At 37.6% G+C, this 16,012-nt stretch overlaps 1 protein-coding gene across 3 annotated transcripts; it reads right to left on the bottom strand.

Annotated features, from left to right (window-relative positions):
* Positions 1–554: 554 nt before the first annotated feature.
* sall1a (spalt-like transcription factor 1a) lies at positions 555–15,705 on the bottom strand. 3 transcript variants are annotated; one of them, XM_072547342.1, is made up of 3 exons: positions 15,407–15,705; positions 3,668–7,086; positions 555–2,112 (listed from the first exon to the last, which is right to left on the bottom strand). In XM_072547342.1, the coding sequence occupies exons 1-3, from the start codon at positions 15,567–15,569 to the stop codon at positions 1,672–1,674; spliced, it is 4,023 nt and encodes a 1,340-aa protein (XP_072403443.1). In that variant the 5' UTR covers positions 15,570–15,705; the 3' UTR covers positions 555–1,671. The 3 variants fall into 3 exon arrangements, with proteins under 3 accessions (XP_072403443.1, XP_072403444.1, XP_072403445.1); XM_072547343.1 differs by lacking the exon at positions 15,407–15,705 and adding an exon at positions 13,882–14,021 and having other exon boundaries at positions 3,668–12,704; XM_072547344.1 differs by lacking the exon at positions 15,407–15,705 and adding an exon at positions 13,882–14,016.
* Between the last annotated feature and the right edge of the window lie 307 nt (positions 15,706–16,012).

The raw sequence follows: 16,012 nt of genomic DNA on the forward strand, positions 1-16,012 counted from the left end.
CTATAACAGGCAAGTGCAGGGAGCTTTGACTTTGGTGCACGATGTTGCTCAAGCAGTCTTTGCTTTCGAAATGTGCAGATGGGCAATCGGTATCAGGAGGTTCTGTACATCAAGTTCGTAACCTAATAGCTTAAATTGACAGCACTTGGTCATAACTATCAAGATAACTTATTTCTTATATTGATTTCATCTGATGCTGTGGTATTTTTTAACAGATGTATTTACTCGATTTATCATTGCTGAGCTTAGTCCAGAGCTGCTTAGTGGTAAGTAGACTTTACATAAGTCAGACTACGCCAGAATGGAACGTCTTTAACCAATGCAGTTCCACTTTTTAAATAGAATCATCTATTAGAATGACATAATTACACACTGTTGTTTTAACTCCTGTAATGTTTCACAAGCTACTCAGATCAGTAGATGCCGAAAAACCTGGCGAATTGAACATACTTGTCTTTAGAAATGGGCACTTACCGAGCTTATAAAATTGGTCAATTGACTTGAAGATAATGGATTTTTCAAGAAAGAAAGCAAAAATACACACGCATCAAGGGTGGCTGTTGCAAAACTCATGTATTTGATTAAATGAGTAAGAATTACAGTACCTCAGCTGTTAGTAGGTATTAAATTTGAGTGAAACTGGATTGTTTCTTCCAGCTTTCCAAGAAAGTGCATATATCAGTCACAAGGGTTTTTCATACCTAATACAAAATTATTACACAATAAAACACTATCTCTCGTCGGTCAGTGAAGATGAAGCTTTGTCTTAAGCAACTTACCGGTACAGTATATACATTAATGATTTCCCCTAGACATATGTCATTATGATATATATATATACACACACAAGACATAATCTACAATAGCTTCATATTACTCCCTTCAAAATTGTTCAAAAGATGCATTTACGTAGCAGCAATGTGAAAGTCCAGCACATTTTTTCTTCTATACTAAATATACCTATGGGGCAGAAATCTTTATTGTATTTAAAGGTACAATAACAGGAGTTTCCTTCTATGACCATCGTGCCTATTACTTCACTGAAACTCATCAACATTTAAGATGACGTAAGTGAAAAGCACAGTACAAAGAACCATTTAGAACAGAAATGGTTTAACCTACAAAAAAAACTTGCAATTTCACTTGGTGTTAAAAACAGTAAAGGGTAAACTGCTTACAGAGCAACAGCATCGACATTCAATTCGAAGTCTGCACTTTACAGTTATTTTGTTAATGGAAGGTATGACTGAACAGTTAACTGATTGTGAATACTGTCGCAGACTACCAAAACTTTACATTATATATACAGATCTTTCTTAGTGAGGAATGGTCTTTTGAGGCATGTCAAAATGCCAGTCATGTCAAAACTAGATTACTCACAAATCATAAAATAAGTTAATGCAAGGGCAAAAATCACCTAACAGAATCTGCAAATGCTAGGAAACTTACATGTTTAAAGCACTCTAGTCCATTAGTATATAGGCCAAGATGCTGAAGACCAGTAGTTTACATTTGCAACTTGTTTGCAAAGCAAAGTTATCACTAATAAATAAGTTTTTCATACAACACTAAAAGTTAGGCATTGTACAAAAGGTGTTCTCACAACACTTTGGTCCATTGGCCTGAAAGACGTCCCAGATTACTTCCATTGTTGGAATGTTGACTGTCACTTCAGTTTGATACAATTTCTTTGTTGTCTTCTACCAACTGGGTGAATTTATGGTTCGTTCCATTTTCAGTGGCTGACATTTTCTCCAGACCAGCTAGAGGTGCACTAAGTTCAGTATTGTGAAGCTTCTCCATGCTCCCTGTTAAACCACTGATTGGTGAGCTGCCACCATTTCCCAGACTAGCGGGGTTTGGAGGAAGTCCACCATTCTGAATCACTGATATCTCATTGGTCTTCATCGCTAAGCCATTTGTTAGTGCTGCTGCGTACTGGTTCCAAAATGAAGAAGGGTCTCCATCACGAGCCCGAACAGCCAAATCTTTCTGAAGCATTTCTGTGAATTTAATGGGATTTCCGCTTAGGAATGCCATGGGACCATCTACTGAAAGACGCCGTCCTCGCCTCGCAGGGGCACTGTTCCACATGTGTGTCCCCATATGAACCTATAATGTCAAAATCAGAAGAAATAAAGTTAGAATTACAACTGCACATGAATTGGGTACCAAAGACGTGGCCATGTTCAATCTATTGAAGCTGGAAAGAAAAATATGTGCACTTTGGGCCCTGGTCAGTAACTGGTCTGCACATAGCTAAGGCTGCTGAATCCAATTTCCTTGTGAGAACTCATATTATATCTGACATCACTAAATTTGTGTATAAACATCTTTATTAGACATGGATAAAATATGTTTAACCTGACAGTCTTGATTGCTCATCAGAGACAAGCCAATGAAGGTTAGTATTCCTCTCATATTACACAGGCAATCCCAAGAGTATTAGTTGTCAGAAGAAATTGGCACAAGAATGTGGCTATCGATGGCTCCTTAAAGTAAATACTGAACAAAGGTACATTTAATATTTTAAGAGTCCTTTTTTTTCAAACTTTCCAAAAGTCAATTTTCTACAAGTGATCAGTTGATCATCAGGATACATCAAATTTTATTTACTCTGTGCAAGAATTCATTGTTTCACAAATCACATGCACACAAATTAAGCACACTGCAATGAAAATGAACAGGACGTTTCTAATTCTGGAATATTGTCAATTACCATATTTTGTCTCTCTAACATTAACTATTAATTACAATTATATAATATATCACCTCATTCCCTGACTCTTCCCTTGCCTAATCAAAACCTTACCTCTCACAGGAAACACAGTACTATCTCTGGACATCTCTACCATCCGTTTAATGTGCAGGTTTTTGCAATATTGCTGAACATCAGCAGGTTCTTGGTCAACCCATAAATACACAGACAGTACTGATAAAACCAACCTGAGCCAGAGGCCAAGTGCTACGCTGGACAAGTTGGTATCAAGCTCAGGATATTAATCCAAACCAGAATTTTGTATTAGGAGATGCCAATGATTCTGCTTGTACTTATAAACTTGTTAAATGGTCACCTTGAAAACAATTTGCCTAAGTAGTTACACAAGTGTTTTTTAAAAAAGATATAGTCACTGCATAAAGTATGAACGTATGTAGGATTCATTTAATGGTTTGGGGTTTCTTTGGATCTTTGCATAGAAACAAACCACAATGGACTTGGGGTCATAAGCACTTTCATTTGCATTGCCAAGCATCTATTATCCTTTATATCCATACCCCTCTTCCATGTAATTCATATAAAACATAAATACACTTAAGTATTACTGACCCTAATACGACTAATAAGAAAATTACTGTTCTGAAGTAAATGTGGGAATACATGATTTAGATTTCAAAGCCTTTATAGAGAATTAAGGGAATTCTTATTTATAAACAACTGTTTCAGTGTATGATTTAAAAACAGTAGAATTGAATTTTGTTTAACAAAGCAAAACTATGTGATGTATTTTACATCAGGTTGAATGGTGCACACAGCTGATTTGCTCTCACCTTCTCATGCATTTAAAGTTGGACAATATTACTAACTACTGTTTTGTTTCTATTTCAGCTTATTTCTAAATGTGCCCGCACAAGTTTAACATACTTAGGAAGATAATTTGGAAAATACCTTCAGGTTGCCTTTGGTGGTAAAAGCTCTTCCACATATAGTACAGGCAAATGGTTTTTCTCCTGTATGTGTTCTCTCATGTATCTGCAGAGCGCTGGAGGAGGAGAATGTTTTACCACATGCTGTGCAGTAATGCTGTTTCGGAGTTCTTCTTTGCGGTGCTGGAAGGACAGGTGAGATAGCAGATGCAGACAGCGGCCCTGATGAAATAAGGCTAGCAGGTGGATCTTTACAGTCCTGGGAACACCCATGCATGAAACCATTAACCTCAGTTTTGATTAGGGATGTCAAACTGTTAGCAGCCACATTTGAAGAACTCTGGTTAGGACCTACATTAGTATTGTTGGGTTCAAACAGTTGAGATGGAAGGTCCCGCATCTGATGTGTCAACATATGCTGCTTCAAATTACCCTTAGTGGAAAAGCCACGATTGCATACTGTGCAAATATATGGACGCTCTTTGGTATGGCTTCTGTAATGAATGTCCAAGGCACTCTGACAAGCAAATGCTTTGCCACAGATATCACAAGATGTATTCCTTAACTTACCCCGATCTCGAGTGGGAAATAGCATGTTTAAAGCATCATCTTTAATTATTCGTTCTGCATTACTGGAAGTCAGGTCTAAGGCACCACCATTGGTGGTTGCTGGAGACACTGAATTAGATAAATCTGATAGTAGAGTTCTGTGCTGTCTCTCTTCACAGCTTGGTGATTTTGACCTACGACTATCTGTGTTGCTGTTGGTTGGGGATGGAGCCTGCATGGAAGAGGTAGATTCTGAAATGGCAGGACTTCCAGCACTTTGGCTCTCCATATCCCCTAGCATTGAAAAAGAGTCACTAGTCATTTGGTCTCCATCAGCTGATCCATTCTCACCTGACCTGAGGCTTGCTTGGAGTTGCTCAACAAGACCAGCATTGATCATTTTCATTTGATTCTCAAGAGCTACAATACTGGACATTTCTGATGGCAATGGAGATGGAGATAAACTGCCTTGAGATGCCTCTGCAGATTTGGGTGTATCTGGTACACTGCTATCAGGACAATCTTCCATATTCTCATCTGAATACTCATCTATATCATCAAAATTTTTGTCTTCAAATGAAGCTGTGTCAGATTCCATAGATTCAGGATAGTTGTCAGCAACTGGAGTATTTGGAATCTGGCCTCCCATATGCATTCTAATATGCTGCTGCAATACAACAGCATTTGTGAATTTCTTCTGGCAGATCGGACAAGAATGTTGAACTCTCAATGGTGGCATGGCACGATGAACACCATAATGGGTCTTCAGGTTTCCCTTAGTTGTGAATGCGCGACCACAGACTTTGCATTTGAAGGGCCTTTCACCAGTATGTGTACGATAATGCATCTTCAGTGCACTATGGCAACTAAGAACACGATGGCAAATGACACATTGGTTGGGGTCCGTCATCTTTCTGTCAATATTTTCCACTAACTGTTGCAACTTTGAAGTTTCTGACGCCTGTAAAGTATCTAAGAGACCTCCAAATGGAAACTTTGACTTAAACTGTTCTGACATAAGTGGTATAAGTGGGCTTGTAAAAGCAGAAGTAGTACTTAGACCTGAATCAGATGCACTTGAACTGACAGGGACAGCCAAGCTGGTGACAGAATTAATAGATTGTGTGTTTTCATCTAGTTTACCATTTGAGGTAGGTGAAGCACTTTCTTCCACTTCATCCAAATCATTAGCATTTTTCACAGAGGGTTCTGTTGCTCCCAAGTCACTCTTGACTGAGCCTGGAGGGCTACAAGAAGACTGATTAACTGAGATAGACTGACACTCCTCTGATTTGATAATAGCAGACAAACCTGATATGGTTGAGGGGAGTGGTAGACCCACAGATGTGGTCAATGTAGGTAATACAGGTTTACTATCCAGCCAACTTGTTATGGGTTTTTCAGGTGGTATAGACATTCCATATGGAATACCTGTATTAGTTGGAACATTGTCTAAATGTTCTGGAACTGGATAGGGGTTCATATGGATATGGGGATATTTTTCTCTGTGCCTCTGAAAGTGGACCTTCAAATTTCCTTTTGTGGAAAATCTGTTACCACAAATGTTGCATTTATATGGTCTCTCACCGGTATGGGAGCGCAAATGAATCTGCAAGGCACTGTCACTTCCAAACACTTTAGCACAGAACCTGCACTTATGTTTAAAGAAAGCCTCATCAGAGCTGCTTTTAGTCTCAAATACTACCACATTTGGTGGTTTGCCTTTCCTTTGATTTACCAGAGCTGACATTGAGCCAAGGTTTCCTGAAGTCGTTTCGATGCTTGAGAGAGGAGTGGAAAACACAGAAGTGGACGTGGAGGTTTGAGGTAGCAGTGAGCTGGACAAACTGGATGCAGGACTTAGTAAACTGCTAATTCCAAGAGCTGGTGTGGACACTGTCGATACTGAAGGACTGATTAACTGAGAACCACTAATGGTATTTGTAGATACACTTTCAGAGGGCTGTATGGTACTAGGCAATGAGGATGTGTTTACTTTTGGAGAACTACTGCCAGGCTGAGCTACAGTGCTTCCAAGGCTGCTCTGAGGTAGATGAAGTTGCTTTCCACCATTGATGCTGGCAGATTGGCTGGCAAGGCTCTGTGCTAGCCCAGCTGCAGCAGCAAGCTGCTGAGATAGATGTGAACTAAGCGTAGTTAATGGATTAACAGCAGTTCCTATAGTACCTTGGGAAGAGTTGACTGGTGGTGGAATATCTGCATTTTGGGAAGCCAATAGGATTATCTGGTGACGGATTTGTTCAATAAGCTGTAACTGATGGATCTGTTGTTGCTGCAAAGCCAGTAGTTGTTCCATAAGTGCTGGAACAGCAACTTTACTGTTTGATGCACTATTAGATCTTGTTTCCTGGGAGAACTGGGCTACAGCCACTTTAGTACTTTGAAGATTTTCAATGATCACATTACTGTTTAACATTGAGAAATTTCCCAGAGCTGTTAGATCACCTATATGAGGTAGAGGTGTTGTGACAGCTGAGGTACCCATTGTGGGATAATTACTGCTTGTATTACTATTGTTATTACTGTTAGAACTGCTAATGTTGTTGTTGCTAGTGATGCTGGAAGTGTCCACCTCCATGGATTCTTCCTGGTCAACTTTTTTATGCTCTACAAGGTCATTGCAGTCTGCTTGACTTATACTATTAATTTTGTCATTTGCTTCTTCAACAGGATTTTCAGGAGATCTTGGAGAGGAGGCTTCTGAAGGAGCTGTTGAATTCTCATTTACAATTAGAACCAATTGTTTCTTAGTGCAATTTTTCTTGTGACGGAGGAAATCAGGCAGTTCAAAGAACTCAGCACAACATCGGCCACAGACATGAGCATCCCCATTCTTAATGATTCGTTCTTCGTGCCCTTCTTGTGGAGTTCCTAGAAAATCAAAGGGACATGAGATTAGTCAACAATGAGACAGAAGATCCCTCACCAAATCAGTACATGAACTACATGAAAGGAATAAGCAAGGTGGAAAAAAAATCAATGTTTGAACATTACAGTTATTACTTAGAATGAAAATCTGCAAAGCTTGCAACTGGATTCCATCATTCAGTAAATCTCAGTGAATCAAGTAGTTCAGACAATCCATCAAAACATAAATTTCTCCAAATTAAATACATTGGAGCTTAATGAAATTCCATAGAAAATATTGATTTCCAATATTTCATACACATCATCTCCTTGTCCACCGCGTACAAATCAAACATTTGAGGACTTGTTAGATTCTCGAGTAACTGTCAACTTTTTTCATTTCTAGCAGAATAAGAGAGCTTTTTGACAGTTCACTCCCTGCCACAAAACCAATTTGTAAACCATTCAGATTCCAATCACTATTTGACACGAAAAACAAAGACAATGTCACCTGCCTGCAGAGAAGTGATATTGAGGTGTAATACCCCTAAATGTTCCATGGATTCTGTACATACGCTAAAATTATTTCAGCAGATGGATAAGTACAAAATAATGCAGAAAACATGTTCAAGTGTGTATTTTCAATGTGTGACAAAATATGCCTGCAATCAACCCCTTTAAAAAATCTGAAGAGATTGTTTGAATGCTGTAAATAACACATTTTAAAGCATTTTATCATAATTCCAGAATTGACTTAATTTGCAGGACCTCTAAAATTTCAAAATTGATACTTTATTATTTAACTTTACAAATTATTGTTGAGTATGACAGCATATAGTAATGAAATTTTGGAAGGCTAATAGATCTTATATATCTATTTCTGTATTTACTTTGGGAGCTGAACACGTTTTGTAGACACACTGGGTACCCATTTAAAAATCTACAGTATTTACATTGCTGTGGACCTCTGACCTTTTAAGTCCAACAACACAGGTGCAGAGAAAGGACACCAGCATTGCGACTAATTCACCACACTCCTGCCTTTACTGTTTGGCGACATGAAAGGACATCAAAGACTGCGTCCATATTTCTTATAGAACAATAGTAAAACTGGTACAACACTCATACTTGAGAAATGGTTCCCATATTGGAATATGGAGTGCGAATTTCTGGGCTTACTCCAAAGCAATCTATATTGCAAGTTAATATTCATGCTATAAAAAGCATCTACTTTCATATGTATTATGACCAAATTAAAACTTTTGATAGGTATGTCATAAATGATATTTTTTTCTTTGAGGGTAATTATTCACAGAGAGTTTAGTGTAATAAACTCAACTTTTTACAATTTAATAAAAAGAAAAGGAAGTACTTCCATTTATACATTTCCTGTTGTGAACTCAGGATAACCCAAAATGCTTTAAAGCAAATGGAGTACTTTGGAAACACAATCACTCTTGTGATATTTTGATACTACAAAACTGTTTTAAAGTAGATTTCAATAAGCATTTGAAGAATAAATTACTAACAATTCCAAGGTAACTTACAAATATTTTTAAATGCATGGAAGAAATTAGAGCTAAGTATCACAAAGTAAATGCTAAACTGAAATCAAGAAACCTACCCACTGAAACAGTTCAGTGTAATACTGAGGTAACAACTTCAAGTTGCTCACTTCCTTAGTTACATGACTAGAAGGTACTAGAGGAAAACAAAACCATGAGGAAAGCACTCTCCAACCCTCAACAGTATTGTACCCAAAAGGATGAGAGATGTAGAATGGTATAACTTACAACAGACTTGGACACTGTACACTCAGATATAAAGTAAATCTAATTTTTCTTCACACTGAATGAGAAGTACCTCTGAGTGCTCGGTATAACAAAATTTCCCGCACTTAAAGAATTATTTTATGATTCAACAGGCCCAGCTGAGGAAAAATCTTCCTCCATTGTGTTTGACCATCCCAAATTTAGAAATATCCTTAATGTGAGATTTCTACTGCTCAATGTTAAAAATCTTTACCATTTCTTAATAACAATATGTAGGTGAGAGGTTCCTGGCTACTAAGCTATGGCTATGAAAAATAACAACATAGAAAAATTCAGCCTAGCTCCAAGTATTGTATGGGCAAGATATAATGTTATTATTAAATGGATTGTCTTCTGATTAATGGTATTTGGCTATCAGAACCTTAAGAATTTACTGAGTTACGGATAATATGGAATATATAGACACATACAAAGTCACACACAAAGACACATACACACAAAACATACCACAAAGAAATGTACATTTTTAATTACATGCAATTTTAAACTAGAGGTTTTGTTTTGGCGTTGTTTAATATTATATCAATATAATAATGTATATGGTTCAATTATTAAAATAAACTTCAAACCATAGGAAAATGTTCTAGATGACACAGACTGTACACAAATGATCACAGCATATAAATTAGGCAATATACAAAATGAATATCCTTAAAGATGACTGCTGAAGCAAAGATAATAGAAAAGATTGTTCTATGCAGTGACTGACCTAATCTTGAGTATTAAATTGCTTAAACTAATTCAAAGAAGCTTTGGAGGTTAATGGGCTATACAGTACTTCCCAGTGCCTGATTCTGGAATGATTTTTCACAAAACAAAATGTAGGCTATGCAGTTGGGAATACTTGTGTTATTTTGAAACATTTAATGCAAAATCTGATTTATAGATAACCAAAATGTCCCCATTCAGACCTTTCACTGAAAGATCTTTTTACTTCCTTTTTCGTTCGCACTGTTACTTGCATTTCTAGTCACACTGAGGATTAATTTGCAAATCAAACAAAAAATTTCAGCCCTCTAGCCCACTTCATCCTTTTCAAGGACAGGATGGCTCCCTATTGTTTGCTCAGCATGAGGACAGCAACTTCTGTCTCACAATGGTGTGTGGTCATCAGGGAAGGCCCAGAAAGCTGATCTTGTTTAATTCAGGGATTATCTCTCTGCATGTTTCCCTTTACTACAGAATTAGATAATAGAAAGTTGCCATGACATCAGAATCCAAGTCCATAGCAAAGCAAAGGGACAATTAATTCCAGATATTGGGGAGATCATCTGAAATAATGTGGTTCAATTGCCACACTGCTCAAGTGTTCCTGGGCTACATTCGGAACAATGGTCGCTAATGTCATCTCCTGCCGTACATTCAGTTTAATACCTACAAAGTTGTAATTCTGTGACCTGCTGAGCTCTACTTCTAAATGCAGTTTTAGAAGTTATTTGCATATTGCTGCACATAGTCAAATCTAAAATGATCAGAATTCTATGCATTCCATGTCCATTTAGTTTGCCACAGATAATAAGAAATGTCCAAGATTATTCCTCTATGATATTTCTGCAACCAATTTTTTTAAAATGTTCAGTTAATTATTATTCATGTCAAGTTTAAAAAGGAGATGGAAGCTGAAAACTGTAGGAAAGAAATCAAAATATGATCAAAAAGGAGCATGAAAGTAGCAAGAGAATGATTTATCTGGCATCTGGCTCATTTTTGAAGTTTTTAAACACACAGAGCCATCTGCACTTAAGGAAATAACATTTGAGATATGATGGATTTTTCTAAATTACTTGGTTCATCTGTTGAATAAATTAAACATGGATGTTCATGCTATAGTTTGCCCAATAAATATTTGTGAAGTAATGAAATTTCTCAAACACATTTATTTGGAACACACACACAACATCTAACAGATTCATAATAAGTTTAATTTTTCAAAGATTATTACGACAAAACCTGAAGGTTTAGCAACAATTCTAATTTACTGCCAATACTTAAAAAGTTGTGCCCCTTTGCTGACATGTTAGTAAGGCTCCCCATGTAGAGCAAAATATTTTTCAACTTGATCACATTTATCAAAACACAAAGGCACTTTAGAAACTCATGCTGCTTGGTCAGCTGTACTTAAACAAATAATTACCAATACAAACTAAATAACTAATGTAGGAAATCACAAGACCCACTTCATCAGTTTTGTAACTCAGCAGGAAAAATGTCTGAAGCACAGACCCACAAGCTTATTGGGGTCTAAATATATTAGAATGAATGCTAGTCAATTCTGGAATGTTAATTTTAATGGAAACACATCTAATTGCATTGTTTAAAATGCATGCATAAGTTTAAATAAAAGCCAATGAATTATACCTGTTACTAAATTCACAATGTCAGATCATAGTTTACTATCTTATTCAACATAATAAAGCCTCTTATCATTTTACCTTTGGCTTTTGAATTTTTATACACTGAAGAAAAATGGGAACTCCAATTGAATTAACATTTTCAATTTAAACGTATTTGTATAAAACATTGAGAAAATGTGGCACAGTTTACTTTAAATACTTCTTTCAATATCGATACCAAGCAAAGATACATCCATGCATTTGTCCTTTATGAGTTGTTCTGATGTGTGAAAATGTTTAATAAATATTTACTTCTTTTGGATAGTTGGAATGTTAAGTATTTCATGAAAGAATAATTATCTTGAAAGAAATAAACACTTCACGATTAATATTGAAAATACACAACTATGGATTCCATATAGGACATGGAATCAAGCTAGTTTTCATTCCACTTGAAAAGAATTATCATCTGTTTATATGACTACCTGAATTATACAATTTGGTAAGAAATAATTAAACAAAATGTTATTAGAGTTTAATATATATTAGAAGTGAAGAACTGTTCTAATGAAATGCAAACAGTTAATTTTAAAGGCTGGTTCATCTAGTTACTCCTTTCTGATATCACTTTCAACAAATTAGTGCCTTCTCCTCTTTCTGTAGACGTCAAAAAAATCACCAAATTGACAGTATTCAATTATATCTTTGAAACTACAGTTTCGAAGTATGCCAAACTGTTGTGGTGTGCCGATTGATGAGCGAAGTTCATTTATAAAATAATACCAACATTCAGCTGAAAATCTGGGTGCACCAGAATGAACACTAGATGGGGTACCAGTTGCAACAGCTGAGAGAAAATAAACTTCTGTACTACTGTCCTACTCACACGTAAAGCATTTTTGCTTTAGGCTACATACAAGCTTTAGCTGCATAAACATTGGCACTGTGACAAGAAACCAAATCCTTGTTGTAGGTAAGGTAAAACGTGGGAACTACCCGTCAATCACCTCATCAGGGGTCTGGCATTTAAGGGGAAAGGGGAAAAGTGTTAGTGGTTCTTCTAGTACTGATAAGGTTAAAGCTGAAATAAACTACTGATATCCTGCTAGGCTGGCTGTGGGACTGACTTCAGAGGTCAATTTGAATGTACTGAAGTACATCTTGTGTTGTGAACTCTTGTCACCTTCAGATGGAAGGAGGCAGGCAAAGGTTAAAACAGCATAACAGTAAAGTACTTTGTAGCTCCCAACATCAAGAATCACACAGGACAGCAATTTACTACATTGCTAGGGCAAGAACAGAAAATGCCAAAAGTACCTTTACAACAAAGGGACAGTCACATCATTTATCCAGCTCTTCATGTTTCTCACTAAGCCGTTTATCCAAGAATGCATAGAATATCCTTTCAGCTTACTACTGTGCAGCGATAAACAGGGGCATTCCAACCAGAAATAATGCCAAGAACACACATTGCCAACTGCAAATTTATAAAAAATAAAACCCAACCAATCTCATTATAAATATTTTTTTCAATCTTTAATTTTATCATATTACTTAATACAATGTATATTTTTACTGCATACCCACTGAGCTGCCACATGACATAGCATAAAAAACGCGCATCAATATTCATTTATAATAGCTTACTGCATTAGAAAAACAACACAAGGTCAGTCCACACTGGAAACATGTGCAAAAAAAAAGCTTTGACAAAACTATTTTGCATCCATGAGGTATTTGTGTAGTTTATATTATAAGACAGCAAGCAACGAAATGTCGACTAAATCATTTTGGTTTACTCCAGAGTTAATCAATAAAGTTCAAAATAAAATTAAAAATTATCAAACTTGTTGAAACAATAATCATAAATCTGCTCTTCAGGAAGATGGGTTTCTTTCTTCAAAACACACTGAATCCAAATTATTGTTGCTTCTGTAATGCTTGGGAGTGAAATTCTAGCAAACTTGCCTTTCTGCTGTGCAACTCTAATGTGAAGTAAACTATAGGGCTACTTTGGTCTCAGACCCAACAATCAAATAATTCTAGTGTGTACCCCTTTCTGATTTAATGGCGGAGGTACCATAAACAAACAAAACAATTAAAGTTACTTTTTTCCCCAGTAAAACATCTTATTTCCAATTTCCGATCAATATTTGCTCGAATGATTTTGATCTGCTTTCAGCAATAAAGCAATCAGAAGAATAATGAGTTCCTGCACATGGACCACACTTCACATTTGCAAATGTTTTACAAACAGTCCTAATGCTAAATTATCCATAAAACTTCTTCATGTTTGACATCAATAAATTACAGCACTTACCACTTCAAAAGAATCTGAAATGCACAATTAGTTCCAAAACACTCTAATGCAAGATCTCAAACTATATTTTGCTTACACCTGTAAAAATGACTGAATTGACTGGAGCAAATCTGGCTTTAATACAACCTATATTCCACAAGCCCAAAACCTCTAAATGACTTTTCAGTATCTCAACAATAAGTTTAGAAATAATACATCTTCGCTAACACCTCATTATTTGACAAACTGCAATGTTCCATTATTTTGAAAGACGGACTGGGGGTGTATTTACAGCCTCTGCAATGCTAACTGACTTTAAGCAATGATAATTTGGTGGAAAAGTGAAGATACATACCTATGTTCGAGCAGTTTTGTTGTGATAGCAGTGTTTAATGAATAACCCTGGTTGAGTGGTGTTGGGCTGGTTTAATAGTAAATCTCTGGCTGATCCAAGAGACTGAGTGCGCTGTGTGCTCTATTCACAGATCAGGATGAGTCACACACACATCCGAACTAGCACGTCAGCTCCTGCAAATTCCCTAATAGTGCAATTTGTTGCTTTTTGTAACTGGGTGAGCGATCGTGGAGTTTGCATAGCGGACGTGAGTTATCGTCCAAAAATCGTCCTAACGTATTTGGATACCAAGTCAATGGTGCTTCCTAACCCCGGGGCTACGAAATACAACCAGTCTCCTCCGAAACGTCGGGAATGGCAAAAGCGAACAAAATCATTTTCTACTTATCTGATTTTTACAGTCCGGCCTTTTCTCTCTAGTGAAAAACCAGATAATAAACATTTAGCAACTCAACTATGTACAAAAACAAAAAAAAACACAGTAAGTCAATTCTCGAATTTCAAACAAACCGACTGAAGCTTTACATTTCTCTTCTACAAGATCCTTTCAAATGAATACGGAAACGAGGGTTTCAGTAACTGCGTCAAATAACTATTTGCAAGATCGTCGGAAAGCTCACGAAGGTTCGTACTGAGATTCTGCACTTAAGAAAACACAACCGCTGTGGCTTTGAAACCAAATGTTGACAGGCTAAGCATGAATGTGTACAACTTTCTCGCACAGACTACGACGTTTCTGTGAAAAAAAATGCAGTAAACTACTCGCTGCTTCTGGTAAACAGCAAATAAACAACGGGGTCACGTCCACGGAAATCTTTCAAAATGTTAATTGTCTGAAGCCTACAGCAAACGCTCCTTATTTCTTTTTGTTCTCTCTCCTTTCCTAACCACTTTCTGCTGGGGTGCCTGCACTTTCCAATCCATAAAGTCACGCAGATTCTGTTGTGGCTCTGCCTCGCATACCCACAGTAACCGAGGTGAACTTTTTTTTCGCCTACAACAAGGTGTTCGGCTCCCAGTGACTGAAGTCATGTTGGGACACACACAGCGCTGCCATCATTACAGTCAAGTTATTTTTAAACCTAGCCTACGGTTGCGGGCTCCTTTCCATCAAAACATTCAGCGTTATTTCAGCTGAATGCTGCCTTTTAAATCCACCAGCGAGCCTACAGGGTGACTTTGGAAGACGTGATACTTGGATTCCACATGTGCTGCTCTGGACCAACTTGACTGCACGCTCTCGCAAAAGGTACGAAATTAAACTTTTCCTCCTTTTTTGTTGTTAAAGGGTGTGAGGTTGAAAAGAGAAAATAAAACGTAACGGGAGGCACCGTCACCCTAAGTATTGATTTGTTGTGCACCCCTGCTCATCTTTTTGCACATCGGGACTTCTGTACAATTAGGAGTGCAGCCTCCAAACAAGAGGCAACGTGTTAATTGCTAAATCGTGTTAATTTCAAGGTTTCTAACTCCAGAAATCTCCCCCTCTCAAACTTTGGACAATTTCACTCCCAATCAGACTCACCGTTCTCTGCGGATAATGCTATATCCTGGTCCGACTTGATGTGTTGCGGCTTCGCCTGCTTCCGACGCGACATGGTGGTTGATACATCAGCAAGCGAATAAAAAATTACAAATTCTGGAGTTGCAAAATTACGGAAATTGACCCTGTCGCCTTCAGTGCGCATGTGTGGGGTATAATTATGATTATCAATAATGCATTGCGATTAATCATCCGCTTCTTGAAAGCCGATTGGCACGTTTCCAGGCGCGGCTTAAAGACTATTCAAATTACTCGACTAAATCAATTAGCTTGTGATTTGCTGGCGCGCTCTGGCTCCGGGTCCTGTTCTCCGGGCTCTCACCCAATCCAGGGCTCCGTATGAGTGACTGAGGGAGTGAGTGAGCGCGGGGGCCCCAGCTCCTGGATACTGCACTCCTTAGCAACCCCGGGACGGCCAGGCTGCCTTTAACACGCGCCTGGTTGCTAGGGCTACTTTGAAACTGCAGCAGTGCTCTCCGTTTCCTTTATTTACAATGGCAGTCGTGTTCAAATGCATTTAGTACCCATCGCTTCCACTCATTCGCTTCCCCTCCTCTATCGTTGCCTTTAAAATGTGTGTGTGTGTTG

The sequence above is a fragment of the Chiloscyllium punctatum genome, chromosome 26 (genome assembly GCF_047496795.1).
Source record: "Chiloscyllium punctatum isolate Juve2018m chromosome 26, sChiPun1.3, whole genome shotgun sequence".
Classification (NCBI taxonomy): Eukaryota; Metazoa; Chordata; class Chondrichthyes; order Orectolobiformes; family Hemiscylliidae; genus Chiloscyllium; species Chiloscyllium punctatum.

Bases quoted from the DNA above. Each gene is read 5' to 3' on its own strand.
- sall1a (XM_072547342.1), bottom strand. From the start codon at position 15,569: ATGCGCACTGAAGGCGACAGGGTCAATTTCCGTAATTTTGCAACTCCA. The intron at 7,087-15,406 runs GTGAGTCTGATT...TTGATTTTCTAG, and splicing joins AGCATTATCCGCAGAGAACG to GAACTCCACAAGAAGGGCAC. The intron at 2,113-3,667 runs GTATTTTCCAAA...TTGACATTATAG, and splicing joins CCACCAAAGGCAACCTGAAG to GTTCATATGGGGACACACAT.